The following is a 21,616-nucleotide window of genomic DNA, read 5'->3' on the forward strand; positions in this document are numbered from 1 at the left end:
AAGAATAAGAAAAAACAAAACCTAGAAGCAACTTCCGCTGTCTGTGGCAAAGGGGCGAGCTACTTCCTCGCACCTATCCTCTGTCCAGGCTCCCCGCAGGGTGCAGGTGTCTTCCAGCAATCAGGAGAAGAGAGAAATGAAGGTAGAGAGCGGAGGGTGAACAAGAAAGAGCTGTAGAGGAAAGATGGTCCACAGATCTGCTCTGAAATGACTGCCTCGGGATCTGTGCCTGCGTCCTCCTAAGAGGAGGTGCCAAAAGCACCCGGGAAAGTTCCTCCTGCAGCCTGCACTGGTCCAAAACAGCTCCAGAACAACTCCAAAAGCCACCACACAACCAGAAACATGTGCACAAAGGTCCAACGCAACAAAAGACAACCCTGGGCACCTGTAGGAGGCAACTGCACACATCTGTACGGATTCTCTACAGCCGTACGGACGTCGGTACAGTCCATACGAAAATTTTCAAAAAGTTTAGAAATGACTTCTAGCACTTCGCAAAAATGCGTACTAGCTTTAGAACAGTCAAAACAGACTTAAAACAGCTTAAACCGGCTGAAAACAGGCTTGAAACAGCTCAAATAGCTCAAAAACTACACAAGAACAACTAAAAATGTCCAACACCTCTGGGAGAGTGAGGGGAGAGAGATAGAAGGTGGGGGAAGGGCATGCATACACATGCATGACAAATGGCATCTCCTTCTTGCCATTTGTCCCTTCATTAAAGTCCTAACCCCCATACCAAGGACAATGTTGGTTGTCCTTGGGCCCAACTTTTAGACCCCTGTTTTAAAGCCTTTGCCTTGCCCCTAGGACCTAGTGGTGCACCTAGACTTTGCCCTTAGGAACTTCTAGGAAGTGTGCACTTCCTCTAGCCCTCACGGCCAAACCATTACAACACTTAACCATGGTTAAGTCTAGGTTAAGCGTAGGTTGAGTTACAAAGATACTTTACATCACTTTTCATGTCCTCGTGACATCGAGGCTCCAAAGTAACGATGAGATATAGCAGAACGCGGCTGGTCAAAGGTGTTGGAAGTATTCCTTTTGTCACGAGCTCCGGCGAAGAGAAGGTAATATCTGGTGTACTTTATGTTCCTGACTTGACTTATTTGCTAGAGGAGTACAGGACCATGGGTTGTATCGACTCAATGCCCCTACTTATTCATGGAGATCAAGGCTGGCGGTCCAAACTCTGGTACGAACGGTTTGGGCATGTGAATTATGGCACTTGGACCGACATGCAGAAGACCAAAATGGTGGATGGACTTCCGCCAATCTCAGGCAAAATGGTGTCTGTCGAGCTTGCTTGGAGGGCAGGCAGCATCGAGACAAGTTCCCTCAGGATGCTTCATCCAGGGCTAAGGCCCCTCTAGAGTTGGTCCATTCTAACTTAGGTTTACTGCATTGCCAAGAAATCTCAGTCCTTTGAAAAGTTTAAGGAATGGAAGGCAAAGGTGGAGAAAGAAACAGGGAGGCAGGTCAAGGCTTTCCGTACAGATCAGGGAGGCGAGTTTACATCAACTAAATTTAACAGCTTTTGCAAAGCACATGGAATGAAGCGACAATTGACTACAGCCAGGACTTCTCAGCAAAATGGTGTAGCTGACAGGAAACACAGGACCTCAGTTGAGATGGGATTGTCTACAGCTGTCTTCTACCCCATCTTAATACCTTCAACCTTCTATCATCTTGGGTGCTCACCAAGAGCTTCAGTGGGCAAGCTGTAGTGATGCCTTTGTAGGCACTCCTTGCCACTTCTCTTCCTCATGAAGACCTGCAGGCTAAGTGCTCCTGCACTCCCTGGATTCCTACGCCTCCTTGATGCTCTTCTATGCAGCCAATGGTGAAGCACAAGATGAGCTGATATACTGACCTCCCTGCTTGTTGGAAATCAGGGTCCAGTGTCCCTCTTGTAAGCCCCCACAAGAGAAGAGCACAGGGACAGGATACCAAGATAGGATTGGGGGGGCATAAGAGACCACTGTGTGAGCATTAGGTGTGGATGCCACATGGGTAGATCTAGCTGGAGGGAACCACCCACAAGACAGCCATGTGGGCAACATTGTAGGCTGCCATGCGGCCTGCCACATGGTCCACTATTAGAGGTGGAAAGAAGCTCGGAAAAGGGGTCAATCTATGGCTGGTACTGCAGGGCTAGTTTTGAAACAGTACAGCAACAGTACGGAGGACCTGCAGGGCCTGGAAGACAGGAGCACATGTATGGCTGCTATGCATAGTGGTAGGCTGCTGCAGAAGAGGCTGGCAGAGACAGCACACAAAGGAGGCGCAATAGAAGCTAGGCTGTTGCAAGTGCAGTTGGCTGCAACAGAGCTGAAGCAGGAGGCAAGCACAAAGGTTGCAGAAAAGAGCTTTATATAGGCATGAACAGGTCGGCAGAGCCACAAAGCCAGTCGGACGGTGGTCCCTGGCAGACTGGTTGGCTGGAGGACCCAGTCTGTGACAGGTCAGGTCAAAGGCTGACTGAGTCGGCAGCTTTACTTGACTGGGTAGGAGGCATAAAAGGCCCCGTAGTGGGGGGCAGAAAAGCTCAGTCTCTAGGCATTCCACCCTACTCCAATGTGGGATCTATGCAGAGCAGAGGAGTGGAGTACAGCAGCAGAGGTTCTCAAACACAGTCCAGACTGGAAGCAACACTTACATCTTAGGGCAGAACTTGTGCATACATACAGCCAATAGGAGAGCACATGTCTGGAATAGGGTGTTGTCCAAGGAACTCGCACTATGAAAGGTCAATTGAAGCTCATAGAGGAGCACGCAACTCAAAGGAGTCCAAGGACAGATAGGAGCAGAGTTTGTTCTCACCATAGAGCATCCATGGCAGCGGAGTGCTGCATGTTTTGGGATCTTTGGTGAAACTTTTGTAAGCGTGTTTGGCTCAGATTTGTGCAATATATTCTGAGATATTTTTATACTATTATACCGTTGTCTATCTCCTAAGTTTGGGGTTTGTGAGTTCATTCTTGTGGACACAAAGTTGAAATTTTGAATCATAGCATTCCCTTCTCCTCTCTAAGATGTTGTCTATCTCCTAAGTGTCATCCTGCTTCAACATGTATCCACTTGCTTGGTACTATTTCTTTTTGTTTTTCAATAGTATGCTTATTCAGAAATGAATGTTTTCCCACTGTTCAGTTACGGACAATGGGGACTAGGTCTAGCATTTGAGGGTGGACCCCCTTGATGGCCTCTCTTTGAGAGGGACATCTAGAAACCACGCCCCACCTGAGTACCCAAACATGGGACCAATCAAATGCACAGATTGCATACCGACCTAGGAACCATTCAAGAGAATGTTCCCTGAGCTTTGGGTGTGGGCCTGGCAGCATGCCAAGAGTAATGGAGATACAAGATAAGACGACAAACAAATGAGCTCAGTATGGCTCAATTATGACCTTAGAGTACGTCAATAGATAGTCTAAGCTGTTAGGAACCTGTGGGTGCAATCAGAATTAAATTCTGACAACTTTGAAATTTTAGGGTTTTTTGGGAGTGACGTGGCAGCTGACACGTGGCAGACTGCCACATGGAATCTTAGCTGGCAGGTCAGTCCACCTGTCCCACACATGTGGCAGCATGCATGGCAAGTGGCAGGGCATGCATGCCAAGTGTTTGGCCCCAAATCTGGTAGATTTGGGGCAGGTTGTGGGCTGTCCTCTTTGGGACTGCAGCCCACCAAAAATCTGGGACAAGTGTCCACCTTCCACTCTAGGCCTAGGGGGGGGCTGAGCCTATAAAAGAAGGCCTCTCCCCTTCATTCCACACATGAAAATCACTTTTCTTCTCCCTCCTTTTGGATGATGCAGTAGAACCTCTCCAGCTCCTTGGGTGCAGCCAGCTTCTCCCCAAGCCATTCTCTCACCTCAGCAGCACTTTCTCTCTCTACAACAGCACATTCTCTCTCTACAGTTCCAGCCCCTCCTCTCCAGAAATCTGCCCCCTCTCAGCTCTTCTGGAACAGCAGCAGCATCCTCTCTCCTTCACGTAGCTTGGAGCAGCCACAGCCCCTTTCTCTCTCCTGCTGCACAAGGGCTCAGCCCTGATATAGGGCCCTGAGGAGCCCCATTTGTAGGGCTGTAGGGTCGGCCCCCTAGGGCTGTGGGTCAGCCCATGTAGTCAGGCTGGTCGGCCCTACCCTTGCTGGCCGACTCGGAGGCTGGAAGGCTATATATAGGGGCCCCCCCACATGTGATTTCATCAATTCAGTGTGGTGCCTAGTGGAGCAGGATATCCAGCCCAGTGTAGCACCTCAGGAGCAGTCCTAGGGCAGAGGTGTGGAGCAGTTCTTCCACTCTATGTGCCTCCCGTGTGCCTCCCGTTCTCGTGGTTGTTGAGCTGTCCGTCTGAGCCCTGGAGCATCCTGTTTGTTTCGAGGTTTTTCCCCGAGTTGTAGGGGGGTTTTCTCCAAAGATTACTTGCAGTTCTCTTGTGCCTTTCTCTCCTTTCTCTCCTTCTCAGTTTGGTTTGTGTGTGAGGCATGCTCTCTCTCACACTCTCTGCACTTCATTTCCGCTGCACTTCTCACATGTTGGAGGCGGCTATGAAGAGGCAGGCTATGGAGAAGCTACGTGGGCACAAAGGAGGGCAAACGGGCTGCAGGACAGTCCACGTAATGGTTGTTGAACCTATTAGAGTTGGCATATGTATCATATGATTGAGAACTTCCTTGTGGGTGTGCCCACCCTATGCGAGGCTAGTTTAGAAGGGTGATGAACATGCGCCACGGCCAGGTATTCCAGGTAAGATTCCGCATGCCATGGACTGCACTAGGGTAAAATAGGAGGTACGGGCAGATTCGAGGGCTGGTATGGCTCAGCCCAGGGGCATGTTGAGGCCCATATGGGCCGCCCTGTGTGCGCCTAGATTAGGACCAGGATGGGTGCCAAACATCAACCCTGCAGGTCAGTCCAGGTCAGCTGCATACGCAGGCCGACTGGAGGGGGTGAGAGGCTCTATATAGTCGCACCCTACCCTCTTTTATCATCTTGTCTTAGAGGTTTTTACCCAGCAATTGAGAGTGTCTTTCCTAAGCCTTGCTACAGCATCTCCATTTTGCATTTCAGTTTGCTGTGGTTGTGCTCTCCATTGCTGTCTCCATTCTGCTGCACTATCACATGGTATCAGAGCTGCAAGGCTCAAAGATCTGAGACCTGCAGAGCAATTGGAGCCAGCAAACTGTGCGGAGGTTTTCACTGCTGTTCAGAGCTGTTTGAAGTGATGATTTCAGAGGTGTGGACTATCAGGGTGTGCAGGAGCAAGGTGTTACTAGTTCCAGGGGGTTTCAGTTGGTGGAGAACATGTTTTCAAGGCCTGGACAGCAAGGATGTGAAGATGCTGTAGGCAGCAAGGCAGAACAGCCTCTTCTTCAACTTTTTCCAACCTTCTTTCATTCTTCTTCCCTCATTCCCCTTCTCTACTATCTTTACCACCTACCCTCCCTTTTCAGATGTATCTCTCCTTTCCATAATGGCAACCTTGGCTGAGATGGCTGAGAAGAAGGGTTGAGATCCCAATGTTACCCACCTTAATGCACTAGCAATTCAATGGCAATAATTACGGGTGTGTGGAGAGTTATGACAGAGTTGGTATTGCAGTCCTACGATCTCATGGACTTCATCCTGGTGGAGGTTCCAAGGCCAGATTCACTGCAAACATGGGATCCTGGAGCAGAAGGATGGTGAGAATCTGGCTCAGCTTTATTTTCTTGAATTGCACTCCTCATATCATCAAGTCATGTTAAGCACATGACGTTGGCAAAGGGATTTGACGTCCCTATACAACAAAACTGATCCAATGAAGAAAGCCTCTCTTGAGGTCCAAATGAGAATGTTGGATCCTACGAGGTTAGCTACCATGCGGGAACACATCAAGCTCCAAGAGCTTCAGCAAGAGATCCTTCACGCCAAAAGGAGATTTCATCAGAGGACATGGCCATTACTTTGCCGACCCATCTCTCTTCCCAATATTCAGCGTTTTATTCATCTTTGATCACCAATGGGAGGATGAATACTTGGCATCACCAATGGGACACTTGGCATCCCTGTACAACAAAACTTCTCCAATGAAGAGAGTCTCTCTTGGGGTCCAAATGAGCATGTTGGATCCTACGAGGTTAGCTACCATGCGGTAACGCATCAAGCTCCAAGAGATTCAGCAAGAGATCCTTCATGCAGAAAGAAGATTTCATCAGAGGACATGGCCATTACTTTGCCGACCCATCTCTCTTCCCAATATTCAGTGTTTTATTCATCTTCGATCACCAATGGGAGGATGAATACTCACCTGGGAGGGGTTGGTACCTATGGTGCTCGACTAGGAGGAGCGCTTTCAGAGCCCTTCGCAAGACAGGAGCTTGGAGGCTTTGACAGCCCCGCAAAATAAAAGATAGAACCCAAGTAGACACACCTCTTCAGACAAAAAGACTGATGCAGAGAAGGAAGCCCTCAAGGCGGAGTGCACCTACAATCACTGCGGCTAGAAAGGTCACTACTGGAGGAAGTGCCCGTAGAGGACATCCAACAACGGCACCAGGTCCCTCGTCTCTAGCTATTACTCTAGCTTTTGTTCATCTTGGATTTCTTGACTCTCTCACATCTCCCATTGGAGAGGGGGTCGCCATTCAGGCAAAAGATTCCAGGACCTAGATTCTTGCCTCTCCAAATGTGCCCATTCCCATCAAGATTCAAAACTTCATGATCACCGAGGGTGACATTTAACTAGGTGACAATTCAACCATCAAGGTTTGTGATGAGAGCAACCTCGAGATTATTCCTAACACCAGAGGCGGGAAGCACTCCTCTCAGATATTGTTTGTTCCATCTCTTCGGTTTAATTCATTGTTAGTTCATGAGACATGCAAACTTGGCACAACTGTCCTGTTCGATGTAGGGTATGTCAAGGTCAGGGACAAAGCAACTGCCAGGTGACTGGTTCGATGGACAATGGCATTTACAAGTTAACAGCACCTTCTTCTATCATTGGAGCCCCTCAAGGTGACCTGTGGCACTTCACGTTTGGTAGATACGCTATGGCAAGCTGCCCGACCAGATGTGGGCAGCAAGCACAGACACTACAATTCATGTTTATGAGGGAAGCAATATTGAGAGGTCTTTCCGAAGTAGGCTATGAGGCGGGCTTCTAGATCCCTTGAGATGGTTCATACAGCTCTCTGTGGACCCATGATGACCCCAAGCCTTGAGGGTTCTTTGTACTTCCTGTTGTTGGTCGATGATTTCAGCAGGTTCATTCACCATGGAAAACCTTAGAGCTGATAAGGGTGGTGATTTTCATTCACAAGCATTTGAGGGTTTTCTGTCGAGAAGGGCATCCAGCAAGAGTTTGCAAATACAGTTACGGCCTCTGAAGCAGGGCTAGTTGAGAAGAAGAACATGATTTTTTTTTTCTTTTTTTGGCCGAAAAAACAGTGCTAATTATATTACTTCGAAAACAAGATACATGAGGTCAGCATTGCAACTGACGGGCTGCGTTCACAAATCGGACGCAGCCATAGTCACAAGAAACGTTTCGTCCGTTTCGTTGTTTCGAGGTTTCGACAGGTTTTGTTTCGTTTCGTTTCGAATCATCGGACGAAACGGATAGGTTTCGAAATGATACTTGATATATACAAGGATAGGGGCAGATAAGACATGTTATATTCAAGTTTAGAGTGAACAAAGAGAAATACAAGTGTCAAGTGACAAGTCCTTAGTCAAGACACCCAGTGTCTAGCCTCTAGGTAATCCAAAACACAAACACATTCAGGAATCAGAATTCAAGTCTCCTTTCTCAAGTTTCAAATTTAGACCAATTAATATTTATGGAGTCAAAACTTAAAAGCATATTGACATTGGACATTGGATTCTAGCATCTAGACTCTAGAGATATGAACATCATTGATTCATTGAAATTTGAATCTAGATATATGAGTCATTACTTTCCAAAATGTCAAGTAAATATAAGTTCCCAAAATAGACATATGAAATAATAAGTTCCCAAAGTGACGAGTTGTAAGCTCAAACTTCAAAGTTCCAAAAATGAGTAGCATGAGTGATAACAAATCATAATTTGAAACTACTCAGTGCTCACTACTCTCTCTACCAAGTTCACTATCACTATCTGCATCTTCATCTGTGGATTCTGTGCCATCGGAACTCTCTTCCTCCTCTACCCTTGCTACCATCTCCTCAAAGGAATCACTACTATGACCACTAGTAGCAAGGGTACGACCACGATCTCGTCGGCGTCTATAACAGCGTGGTGAAGATGAAGTGCCAATGCTTGCAATCAAGGGTGGTGCACTAGTAGATGCTTGTGCAATAACCCTTGATTGCGAACGTGTGACACGTCGAAAGCGTGCCTCATCCTCTCGAAGGAAATCATATGCTATATCCTCATCGCTGCGCCTTTGGATGAATGATATATCAATATTCTCCCCTCGAGCCAAGCCTTGCTCAAGCTTTCTTAGAACTTCAGGATCAACCTCTTTCACCTTCCAATGTAACACTTCAGCCCCTTCAGCCCCACTGGTACTTTCTTTGTCTTTGAACCGCTCCAAGAGACGAAGGTTGGCATTTACATAGACCAACCTATCAAGCTGTGATGTGCTCAATCTGTAACATGATACATGATTACATCACATAAAACGTAAATATTTTGAACTAAAACAAGATTGAAAATGCATCTAGAATCTAGATTCTAAGTAGTCATGATTCGTAAAATTGGAGAAGACTCAAGACTCAAGAAATGCATCCAACCATTCATAACTTATAAGTTGGATTACCTATTTCTTTTCTTAGTATGGATGTCCGCACATATGCTCCATATGCGCTCAGCTGATCCACTAGTACAATCCTGTGATAAAACTCGAAGAGCTAATCTTTGCAAAGTGGGAGTAAGTCGCCCATTTATCTCCCACCATGATACAGCAAATTTCCTTTGCTCTAGACTCATAGCCACATCTCGCCTGAATTGGCTACGGTCATGAACATAGAGGACAGACTCTCTTTCAATCCTATAAGTTGAGTCATGGACATTGCTTTAGTGTTAGATAGGAATTAGGATAATGATTCATGAAGTAGACTTTAAAGGCATGCATGCCAGAGTCAAAAGAGGTTGCAAGTAAAAGCTAATTGATCGTACAATATACTAGAGTCTAGAATTAAGAATCAAGATACTTAGAAGTTAGTACTCACATTCCTTGCTCTTCAGAGGGGATAACTGTATCCACATAGGATGTCCATCCATTCATAAGAACAATATCGGACCAATAACTTTCCTGCTTGTACAATGGATGCACCATGTAGGAAACAATATGGATTGGTTTATGAAACCAGTTCCATCTTTTTGTCCATATGGCACGAAGATCATCCGCCCTGTAAATTGCAATATATTAAATTTCAATACTATGTATAAATAAACATTCTCTAAATTCTATGTAGTAGCTCATGAGTCATGATAGAATCACTAAAGAGTTTGCATACCTATGACTTGAGAGAGATCTACAATTGAGCATACTCTCTTTAAGCTTTTGCATGTAGTGATAAAGATGACTCATTGTACTTCCCTCATGGTCAAATAATCTTAAAATGAAGTACAAAGGTGCAATGGCAGCCTTTATGGCTGCAACTTCTTCCCAAAACATACTGTCCAAGATGTATGAAGTGATTGTACATGCCTCTGCTTTGCGGCTTCCTCTCCAAGCTTCCCACTCTTCACTACAAACGAGACGCCTAAGCGCATCTTTCGTTTGTGTCATCCTACAAGTTTAGGACAAGTTAAGAATCAAAATTTGAATACATAAGTATTAAGAATTGAAAATTGAAATTAACTCTCAATTGCTAGCTAAAAAAGGATGTTGACTTACCTTTGAAGAACAAGAAAGAGATAGCCAAATCTTGTCTTAGATGGCTTCACAAGATCATACTTGCATACTGCTCTGAAAAGAGCTAATGCAATGCTCTTTCTTGTTATGAACTTGATGATTTGGCTTGCTTTATTAAGAGTAGATTGCACCCAATCCAACTTGGCAATGTCCTCCATCATCAAGTCCATCGAGTGAGAAGCACATGGAGTCCAAACAATGCTTTTATAATCTCTCTCAACCAATTCTCCCATCTTGGCACAATTGGAGCCATTGTCAGTAATAATTTGGACCACATTTTCTGGCCCAACCTCCTCAATGGCATTTTTAATGTGTCCATAAATCCATTCCCCAGTGATACTCAAGCCAGGGGTGGAGGCATCAACTACACGAAGTAATGTAGTGCCAGCACAAGATGAGACCAAGATATTTATCATGTGGCGCCGCCGCTGGCCACATTGCCAAGTCACAAGAATCAAGATCCATAAGTAAATCATACATTTGTTGTTAATACTAAAATCAGCCACCACAAATCTTACCAAAGACTCAAGAGTCAAGAGTGAAGGGTTGTACTTATAACTTACAGTGTCACTCCATCCATCTGACACGATGCTACAACCATATCGCTCCCAACAAGCTCTCAAACCCACAAGCTCCTCTTGAATCTGCCTCACTTGGTTTGTCAAGTGTGTAGTTCTCAAGGACTCACAATTTGCTGGTTGTAGACCTGTAGCTCCTGCTGCGGCTGCTGCCACAAGTGCACGATGGAACTTTTGGTATGCTGGACATCGAGCTATGTTGAAAGCAAGGTTGCATTGATAGAAGAAACGATGCTCAGCTATTTGAGCCTCTTGCTTCAACTTTGGAGCAAAGCTAGCATCAAGGGTGATTTGGCGCCTTGGCAGGTCTCTTCCCCTCTTTCTTGTTGTTGCAGCCTTGAGATGAATATGGGAGGATGTTGGGATCCTCTCATGACCCACAGCAACACTAACAAAGCTTGATGAATGTGGAGAAGCCACAACATTCGAGGGAGCTTCATCTGCATTGACATTGGGTAAAGACTCACCAATGTTAGAAGACTCCGGGGTGATATGAACTTGGGAAGAAGCCCCAGTATTACTTTGAGAAGACACTTGAACTGAGGTTCTTGTTGAAGTAGAGGCCCCTCTTTTCAGCGCTTCACTTTCCTTGGCTTCTTGCACCTTCCCATCAATTATCTCCGAAGGCAAAGGTAGAAGGAGCAATGACCGGACCTCTTCAAACTTTGATGGCAATCCACCATGGGCCAAAAAAATACCTTCTGGAACATGAGTGCAGCCATGTGTTCCTTGAGCTCTCTCCCAAATGTAATGTGCCTTCACCCGGTTTGATGCTCCTCGAATTGTTTCCCCACAATACTTGCAAACCACACATTTTGTGCCAGAAGTACCATATTTGCTAATGAGAACTGAATCTTGCCAAACATCACGCTGAGTGGGAGACTTGCGAGGAGGCATGATGGAGAAGGCCTTGAAATTTGGGAAGAAACAGAGAATTGGGGCAAATTGGGCTGTTGCTCCTTGATCCAGGTGCTGCTCCTTGAGCAGAACCAAAAAACAGCAGCAACAAAGGGGATGGTGGGCAGGACTGTCGATGGCAGCAGGCTGCAGGCCCTAGGCGTGGACGGTCACCGGTAGGAGTCGAATGATGAATCTCGATTGCAGCTTGTAGATCGTTGATGGCGTCAGAGCGTGGGAGTCAATTGCAGGCCTTGTGATAGTGGTAGCTAGCAGCAGCTAGCTTGAGCCTTGCAAGCAGCCTGCAAGTCAAAGGAGCAGCGGCAGTGCTGGGCTGCAGGTCAACGCCGAATGGAGCAGCGTCACGAGCTACAAGCTCACGTGAGCGCTCACCGTAGGTAGCATAGGGAGCAGAAGCGGGCTGCGGACTAGCAACAAATTCAGGCGGGAGGATCGCAATCGATTCGCGAAGGGCAGAAACAAAAAAACGGGCGAAATCGCCATTTTGAGATTTGGGCGAAACACGCGTTTCGTTGGGAGCGTTTCGAATTGTTTCGAAACGTTTCGGCACGAAACGTTTCGTCCTGTTTCGACAGGACGAAACGCGTTTTCATGTGACTATGGACGCAGCCCAAAAGGTAACAAAAAAGTAAAGCTCTCTCTCACGGAGGGATCAGGCGAGTGTGAATGAACAGCCAGAGAGGTGGTGAGTAGCGCCACTAAAGGCCCTGCGAAGTATGCTCAAAGAAGAGACCCTGTGTGTCCCAAACCCGGAGGAAACGTCTCCGCTTCTCCCGGCCGGCCCGGGAGTCTCCCTGTATCTGGTCCCACTGGCCTCTGAGGGTGTGTATAATCTCACTCCAGATGTCAGTCATGATCTGGGCAGTCGATAAGGATGTGCCACCGACGATCTGCGCACAGCGCGAGGTCCAAATGTGCCATCCTGCGATGCTGCTAATAATCTCCCAGACTGGCTGCCTCTCCTGAGATCCTGTGCCAGCCTTTGTCAGGTGCGGCGGAATGCTCTCGAGCGGCCCCCACGTCCCCTGTGTGATAAGGAATGTAGGGTCCTGCTGACATGCCTCGAACAAGTGATGAAAACCAGGTGCGGTGCTGCACCAACAGAACGCGCCCCAAGTGATCAAACCTAGCTCCGGTGCTGTGCGAGTAAGGATCCCGAAGGTCCACCTCCACACTTCCTGGGTGCGAGTGCAGCTCCATAGGCAATGTTTTGGTGACTCCTCGTCCTCATGACAGATCTGACAACGTCCGTCCTGACCTATCTGCCGCAACCAGCTCCCCACTGGAAGACCTTTGTGGGCGAGAAGCCACAGGAAGTAGGAGATCTTCCACGGCCGCCAGCTCTCCCACAAGGCCTTCCAGAAGGCCTGCAAAAATAACCTGGAGATACCCTGAGCATACCAACTGGGCCGCTGGGTGGGGGGGGGCGGCTCTGCATCCTCCCGAGAACTCGCCTGCCCAATGTCGTGCTGTAGGCAAAGAAAGAGGTCGGCTGTCACAATCTCTGGCCATCTCCACTCTCCTGGGTCCCAATCAAGCTCTGACAAGGCCCGCGCCTCCCAGAGCCAGAGTCGCCAAAGCTGCAGCTGATCCTGCTCTATACTAGGATCGGTCCGCCAAACCTTCCCCACGAGGCCTACGACCCGAACCCTCTGCCATGGGAGTAGGGGGTCGATGAGCACATCCTCTCTCCTGAGTCGGCCGTCCCTCATAACCGCGAAGAAGGAAATAGAGGAGTCGTCCATCCGACCTGCAACCACCAGTGGGATGCCACGGGGGGTGAACTGTCCCAGCCAACGGTCATCACCAGGCATGAGGATCTGAAACTCGGGTGGAACCAACCAATCAGCTGGAATCGCTCCGTCTATCTCCGGACGTCTCGCCTGAGCTCCACGGGCACCTCCAGCTGCATCTGCAAGATCAGCGGTCTCCAAATGTCTGTACGTGTCCCTCCAAACTCGAAGGGACCGGGCTGGCCCCCGCATCCAGCCGTCCCACCTGATGTGTGATCTCTCCCCCAGCTGAAGGCCCTCGGCATCTCTGACCTGATCGCTCCAGATAAGCGGCTGGCGATCGATCTCCTCCTGACAGCTAGGAGGGGACTGTATGAGACTGAGGCGGAGCCGCCTCCAAACCATGAGGAGGCTACGAACGAGTGGGGAGCGGGGCTGAGTGAGCGGGGCGGAAGTGAAGATCCACCTGAGGGACGGTAGCCACTCTCCACCTCGGCGCGGGACACAAGAACCGACCCCCTGCTGAAGTAACATCTTCCACGTTTGCCCCCCTGGGGTCAAACCGCGGATAACTAGCTTGCCCAGCAGGGCCTGACTCTGAAGCTCTGGATCGATGCCCCCCAGGCCACCCTCAGCCTGCGGAAGAATGAATGTCTGCCAAGCAACCCCCCCGGACCACAGGAAGTTCCGAACCAACCTCCTAAGCTGTGCCATGCTGGATCTCGAGAAACGCCAACAGGAAGCCACATACCAAGCCGTGGCTAGGAGGACCTGGTTGACTACTAGAGCACGACCTGCAAGGGAGAGCTTAGCAGTGCTCCAGAAAGCCAGCTTCCGTCGAATGGAATCTAGCACCGAGAGAAATTGCTGAGCTGGCGTGATATCCAAGCCGACCTGAAAGCCGAGATATCTAGCTGTCTGTCCCTGCGGGATCCACTTGAAACCCAAAAATAAAATCTGAAGCGTTTGGCGGCGCAACGCCACCGCAGGCGCACGTCACCCTCGGACCACTGAGTCTCGAGAAGCTGCCCACTGGACGGGCCTATCCAGGAGCAAACCTGAGCGTGCGTCTGCTCTCTGAGAGCCTCCCAGACCGAGTCGTCTATCCTAGTCTCGGTGCCGTCGCTGAGGAACGTGAAAGCAAAGCTAGGGCCATCCCTCGGGGCCAAGGCTGCGATCTTCCCATCCGCCCCTTTGCGGAGCAGGAAGATACTGATGTCGAGACAAGTAGGGAAGGTCCCAAGGTCGGCCACATCCAAGTAGTCCCAGGGGCCAGATCTGTAAAAGTCGCGAGGAAGCTCTCTCTCCTGAAGCTGAGCCCCACCAGAGTCTGCAACTGAGGGGCTAGCGGACAGGGAAGCCTGCTCCAATGGTGGTGTAGATTCAGGGTGTCCTGCCTGTGGAGGGGAAGGGAGAGGTGGCTGGGGGGTAGGCAACTCAGACTCCATGGAGGCGACTAGCGGGGGGAGTGGAGGGGGAGTGGGGGCTGCCCTCGGCTGAGGAACCATCGGTACAGCTGACACTGCAGGAGAGCTGAGAGAGGCGGGGGGGGGATGGGGCTGCACCTGGGACTGGGGCTGAGGAGGAGGAGGAGACTGAAGAGGAAGAGGCGGGGGCTGAAGCTGCGGGTCGGGAAGAGGGGGGTGCGACTGGGGAAGGGGCTGGGACTGAGTGGAAAGGGGCTGGGGAGCGGAAGAGAGGGGGACCTGAGGCTGTGGAGGGCGGGCTACCGTCGAAGAAGAAGCTCTCCCAGGACCCTGGGGCAGCTGCCTGTCAGGTCTCTGAGGTGCTACTGCAGGTTGGGTAACCTCTGCCTCCTTGCCTTTATCGAAAATCTTCTTGTTCTTTCCTCTTTTCCTTCTGACCTCAGTCCAACCGCCAGCTAACTCTGGACCGGACTCCGGCTGCCTCTGCTCCTCCTGACTGAAGGGCCCTGAAGGGGGAATGAGAGCAAGAGGAAGAGAGTGAGAGAGAGAGACACTCAAAATGCGGGTGTGAAAATGATGAGCCACACCACAAACTCAGTTGTGTTTTATTAGGATTAGGTTTACCCTATGACTGTCTTAAGACAGTCATAGGTGTCCTATCTTTTAATGAAGGGTTGGCAATGTGCCTTTACCCCAACAACCTCCCACCTAAAGGCCAATGTGCCTAAAGGGGAGAAAAGAATAAAAATTACAGCAATATACAGTTACTGTATACAAGACCATAAAATAAGAATGGTCTCATCCTAATCCCATGATGTGGCGGCAATGTGCAAACCGCTCTGTAGGCAAGCTCTTAGTGAGCAAATCTGCAAGATTATCATCAGTATGCACTTTCACAAGCTCAAGTCACTTGTCTTCCAGTACCTCCCTGATGAAATGATATTTCACTTCAATGTGCTTGGTCTTCTGATGAAAGACCGGATTCTTTGCCAACATGATAGCACTCTGACTATCACAATGCAAAACTGGCATATCTCCTGTAATGCCCAAATCTCCCACCAGCCGAGTAAGCCATATTGCTTCCTTGCAGGCCTCAGTGGCTGCAACATATTCAGCTTCTGTGATTGACAGTGCAACGCATTTCTGCAACCGAGACACCCATGATATAGCACCTCCTGCAAATGTGAAAATATAACCGGTAGTAGGCTTCCGGTTATCTGCATTCCCTGCATAGTCTGAATCTGTAAAACCATGCACCAATGCATCCTGCCTACGATAGCATATGCACAAGTCTTTGGTACCTTTGAGATACCTCAAGACACCTTTCACTGCTTCCCAGTGCCGCTTGCCTGGATTTGCCATGTACCTGCTGATGACTCCCACCGCAAAAGCAATATCCGGACGAGTGGCAACCATGGCATACATCAAAGATCCAACTGCAGATGCATACGGAACCTTGGCCATTTCAGCCTTATCATCATCTGATCTGGGGCTGTCCTTACTGCTGAGTTTTAAATGTGGAGGCAACGGGGTACTAATAGACTTCCCCCCCTCCATTTTAAAGCGCTGCAGTACTTTGTCAATGTACTCTTTCTGTGACAGAAACAAAAGTCCCTTGGACCTGTCACGAGTAATGCGCATGCCAAGAATATGATTTGCATCACCCAAGTCTTTCATGTCAAAAGACTTATGCAGTTGTTTCTTCAAAGCACTAATCTCATGCTGAGATTTACTGGCAATAAGCATGTCATCCACATATAGAATGAGTAGCATCAAACTGCCATCCTTTGCCCGTTTGGTGTACAAGCAATGATCGGTCTCACACCTATGATACCCTTGGGACTGCATGAAGGCATCAAATTTCTTGTACCATTCCCTTGGCGCCTGCTTGAGTCCATACAAGCTCCTCTTGAGCTTACACACAAGCTGCTCTTTCCCTTTAACAGCATATCCCTCTGGCTGACTCATATAGATCTCATCATGGAGATCTCCGTGAAGAAAGGCTGTCTTCACATCCATCTGACATAAATCCATGTTGTCATGAGCAACAAGAGCTAACACTGGTCTCAAAGTAGTCATCTTGACTACAGGGGAAAAGATCTCATCAAAGTCAATGCCCTTTTCCTGCTTAAATCCCTTGGCAACCAATCTGGCCTTATACCGAGGTAAAGCATTTGAATCCACTTTGACTTTGTGAACCCACTTGCATGGCAAAACCTTTCTGCCTGCAGGTAACTGCACCAAGTCCCATGTATCATTCTGAAGTAGGGAGTCCATTTCTGACTGCATGGCTTTCTCCCACTTCTTTTTCTCTGTTCTTCCCATAGCTTCCTTGAAGCTGGAAGGCTCACCACAATCTGTCAGCATGATAAAATCAGCCACATTATTGGCTCCTGGAACAAACCTGGCAGGAGGCCGTTGTGCACGGGTGCTCCTCCTAACAAAATGTTCCGGATTAGGCTGCTGTCCAGCCTGTTCTTCATGCATGACGGGTGGCTGTACCACCATATCTGGCTGTTCTACAGCCCCATCGGTTGGCACATCCAGTGGTGCATCATTGGCAAAATTATCTGGCTGATTTTCAGCCTGTATACCCTCTTGAACAGGGTGATCTGCAGCAGCCTGCTGCTGCATATAAATGGGCATTCTTTGCTGTCCAACATCATCATAAATAACCCTCCTGTATTCCACAGGTTGCACGGGTTCCTTGTGTACACTATCTTCTTTAAAGATGACATCATTGCTGCGTATAATCTTCCGTTTAACGGGATCCCATAACCTATACCCCATTTCACCTTCGTCACCATAACCCATAAAGATGCATCTGATAGACTTTGGATCCAGTTTGGTGCGTAGTTCTTTGCGTACATGAGCAAAGCACTCGCAGCCAAATACACGTAAGTGCTTATATGAAGGTGGCTTGCCAGACCACACCTCTTCTGGCACTTTCAACTCCAAAGCCTTGTTTGGCGACCTGTTAATAATGTGAACTGCTGTTTGCACGGCTTCTGCCCAAAAGCCATGGGGTAATGCAGCATAAGACAGCATACATCGAACCTTCTCCTGAATAGTTCGATTCATACGCTCACTTGCACCATTTTGAGATGCATTATGAGGGGCTGTGAGTTCCTGTTTGATGCCCTTAGCTTGGCAAAACTGCACAAAAGCATGTGATAAATACTCACCCCCATTATCGGACCTGAGGCATTTCAGCCTGCGTCCTGTCCGATTCTCAACCTGAGCAACAAACTTCTTGAAAGCATCTAAGGCATCTCCCTTATGCTTCAAGAAATAGACCCACACCTTACGTGTGGCATCATCAATGAAAGTAATAAAATATTTTGCACCCCCTAGTGATAGCTGTGGCATCTCACACAAATCAGTGTGCACTAGATCAAGTGGTGCTCTATTCTGGGGAGTTCTCCTCTTATGAGGAGTGACAGAGTGCTTGCCAAAAATACAATGATCACAAGTAGGCAAATCTGAAAAAGAGAGAGGCGGCAGATAACCCAAACGTGACAGTTCTTGCATTCCTTTAACAGACATGTGTCCCAACCGGCTATGCCACAATGAAACCTTTGGCAGCTCGGTTATGGCAACAACATGATTACCCACACTGGAAACATAAAGAGGGTACAAGGTATCACTCTTAAAACCCTCAGCCACTACAGTCTGGCCATCAGTAATCACCCATTTGGAATCCCCAAATGTGGTGTGGTAACCACTGTCATCCAATAAGCCAGTGCTAATCAAATTTTTCTTGATTTGCGGCACATGGCGAACACCATCAAGCATAAATGACCGTCCATCAGGAAATACTATCTGTATACTGCCAATCCCTGCAATCTGACATGCATAGTTGTTCCCAAGATGAACAACTCCATGAGTACCTGTGTAGGAAGTAAACCACTCCCTATGAGGAGTAACATGAAAAGAGGCACTTGAATCCAAGAGCCAGGTGTGCATGTCATGGCCATCAACAACCAAAGCATGTGCTATTACAGCAGAAGAGCATAAAACATCATGTATGTCACTGTCACTGTCCTCTGCTGCAACATTCACTGCATCCAAGTCATCTGCCTTGGCCTTGCCTTTGCCTTTGCTTGCATTTCCTGCATCCTTTGTTTCAGCCTTCTTGGCTTTCTGATCCCGTATGAACTTGAAGCACTTAGACTTCACATGTCCCTTCTTGCCACAATAAAAGCATTCAATGTCCTTTTTGCCATGGGACTGACTGCGGGATTTAGACTTACTAGCAGATCTCCCCTTCTGCTGAGTCTTGCCTCTGTCCTGTACCTGCAAAGCATTTGAAGACTTGCTGCCCGCATTATTCTTCCTGCTCATCTTCTCCATAAGGAGAGAGCTCTCTACATCAGCATAAATAAGAGTGGCATTCGAGTTTGACAGGGTGGTCTTGAAGGTGTCCCAACTCTCGGGGAGGGTACACAACAAGAAAGTAGCCTTGAACTCCTCATCAAGGTTCAACCCTTGTGCAATCAGCTGTGTAAAGATGGCATTGAACTCACTCAAGTGTGAGGTCATAGCTGTACCTTCCTTCATGCGAAGATCGACCAGCTTCTTCAGCCAATAAACCTTACTGGCTGAGCTCTTTTGGGCATACAATTCTTCTAGTCTTTGCCATAGACCATAAGAGGTCTTTTCAGCCTGTACATTGAACACAAGAGTGTCTGAAATAGTGAGCATGATAGCTGCCCTCGCAGACAAATCAAGCTCTTCCCAGTCATCAGCTGCCATGTCAGATGGCTTGACACCCTTCACCCTTATGGGTTTAGCAATCTTCTTTAACAGAAGTACATTCAAGCACTGTTCTGCCCATAATGCATAGTTGTGTGCTCCTTCCAGTTTCTTTATGTTCAGAATTGAAGAATCACCTCCCCCTAATGCCATATCAGATGAGGAAAGTACCTGACTCCCTGGAAGTAAAAAGACTGAATAAAAATTCTGATTTCTCAGAAAAAACCTGCTCTATTCAAGAGCCAGAAGCACTCTCAATGGTGCTGTTTTTACTGTCAGGAAAATCTGCAGCAAAACAGTAAATGACCCTGCAAATACTGTACCTTCTGACACACTGTACTGTGCTCAAAGAGGCATAAAAACAGTAATTTCAGACTGCTGCAGCTGCTCAACAAGTGCTCAACAGTGCATAATTATCTGACAAACCACAAACACTGCTGTAAACACTGCTGTACTGACTGTACTGATCACTTCTCCCACCTCAGATGAGGTATTGCACTGAGTTAAATTGCAGAAACCACTTGACAAACACCCAAAAAAAAATGACACTTCAGCCTGTCACATAACCTGCAACAGTAAATGGGATAAATCCCAAGCAATCACCTTATACCAAGGGGAGAAAATGCATCTGAAGATCTCTGTTGGTAACCCAAGTGCTGTCAAACAAAGTCTGGGCAAAAGCCCCTTGATCTGACACTTGAATCAAGTGGAGAACACCTCAACACTGAGGTAGCATGCAATATGAAAATCTCTCTGACAAAAATATCCACCAGTGTAATGCATATACTGCCATGTGTAGAAATGACATACACAGATCCCAATGTATAAACACTCAATGAGGAACCTTTTGAGCACTGTCAACGATGGACAGTTAGGGACCGAGTAAACTCGATGCGCCCTGGCCAAGCGTGGCTCAACTGAGGTTCTCTGAGTGTGGCACAAGAAATGTGACCTGCAAGAAAATGTCACCTCGACACTGCGGAAATCAAGACAAATGTGTGCTCTCTGGCACCACACTGCCTCAAGGCATATACTGAAAACACGTCCAGGCAAAAGCCCTTTGAAATTGTCACCCAAAACTGAGAATTGCACTCAGTAAATGCATAGAAGCTTCTGCAAAACAAGCATCTGACCTTCCTGAAAGACAAGTAACTGCGCAAACACCACCACTGTGGCACAAGTCACCTCAAGCGTGAGGGACACGAGAGTACTTGCTGTACCTCAACAAATGCACAGTATACAGCTGAAATGCTTCAGGAATGCATCAGGAACGCTTCATGTACTTCCGTACTTGCGCGTACATGCATGTACCATGCACAAAACAGAGTGCTTCAGCACTATTCCTCTTCCAAAAAAAAATTTGTGTGCCTGCTGTACTTTTCTGTACCTGCAGAGTACCTGGTGTACTTTTTGTACCTGCAGTAGGCATGCTTCCCCAAAAAAAAAAAATTATGTCGAGTCTTTTCAGCGAAAAATCGAATGATGTACTTGCCTGGCTCTCTACGCGCACACACGGACGTCAAAGGAGATCCAGCTGCGCGATGCCTCGAGAGGCTTAGCAGCTAGTAGCAGCTGCTATGCAGCTGCTGGCTGCTTGCTTGATGCGGCGCCTCGAGCTACAGCTAGCAGCTGCTATGCAAAGAGGCCTGCGACCCACGTCGCCGCCCGTGCCCACGCCACAGCCCGCGCCCACGCCACAGCCCGCGCCGTCGCCCTGTAGCCCGCCTTTGCTAATGCGCCGCCGCCCTGCACAGATCTGGCCGCTCGAAGTCCGTCCGTACGACTGTACGGATGACGTACGATCGTACGGTACGATCGTACGGCGTTGTCCGTACGTCCGTACGGAAGGGGGGTGGGTAGGCTAGGGAGTGGAGAGGAATGGCTCTGATACCAGTTGAAGGGCCCTGAAGGGGGAATGAGAGCAAGAGGAAGAGAGTGAGAGAGAGAGACACTTAAAATGCGGGTGTGAAAATGATGAGCCACACCACAAACTCAGTTGTGTTTTATTAGGATTAGGTTTACCCTATGACTGTCTTAAAACAGTCATAGGTGTCCTATCTTTTAATGAAGGGTTGGCAATGAATGATGAGCCACACCACAAACTCAGTTGTGTTTTATTAGGATTAGGTTTACCCTATGACTGTCTTAAGACAGTCATAGGTGTCCTATCTTTTAATGAAGGGTTGGCAATGTGCCTTTACCCCAACACTGACGTGGCTGCCCAGAGGGGGGGGGAGGGGGCCGAGGGGAAGGGGGCGGGGGTGGCCGAGAGGAACTGGCGAATCGTGGACAAATAGCAGCCAAGTG

The 21,616-nt window shown here is 48.2% G+C and overlaps 2 protein-coding genes across 6 annotated transcripts in view; both read right to left on the reverse strand.

Moving 5' to 3' along the window:
* Nucleotides 1-21,616, reverse strand: part of LOC147900757 (uncharacterized) — an 88,029-nt gene that overhangs the window by 31,695 nt on the left and 34,718 nt on the right. The gene's annotated exons all lie outside the window — the stretch shown is intronic.
* Nucleotides 8,016-9,272, reverse strand: LOC147900758 (uncharacterized). Its single transcript, XM_087376348.1, has 3 exons — nt 9,210-9,272; nt 8,798-9,028; nt 8,016-8,627 (listed from the first exon to the last, which is right to left on the reverse strand). Exons 1-3 carry the CDS (start codon nt 9,263-9,265, stop codon nt 8,093-8,095), a joined length of 822 nt encoding a protein of 273 aa, XP_087232474.1. The 5' UTR covers nt 9,266-9,272; the 3' UTR covers nt 8,016-8,092.

This window comes from Dipteris shenzhenensis, chromosome 6 (assembly GCF_047967505.1).
Source record: "Dipteris shenzhenensis isolate YYH24624 ecotype China chromosome 6, Dip_SZ_1.0, whole genome shotgun sequence".
NCBI classification, from domain to species: Eukaryota; Viridiplantae; Streptophyta; class Polypodiopsida; order Gleicheniales; family Dipteridaceae; genus Dipteris; species Dipteris shenzhenensis.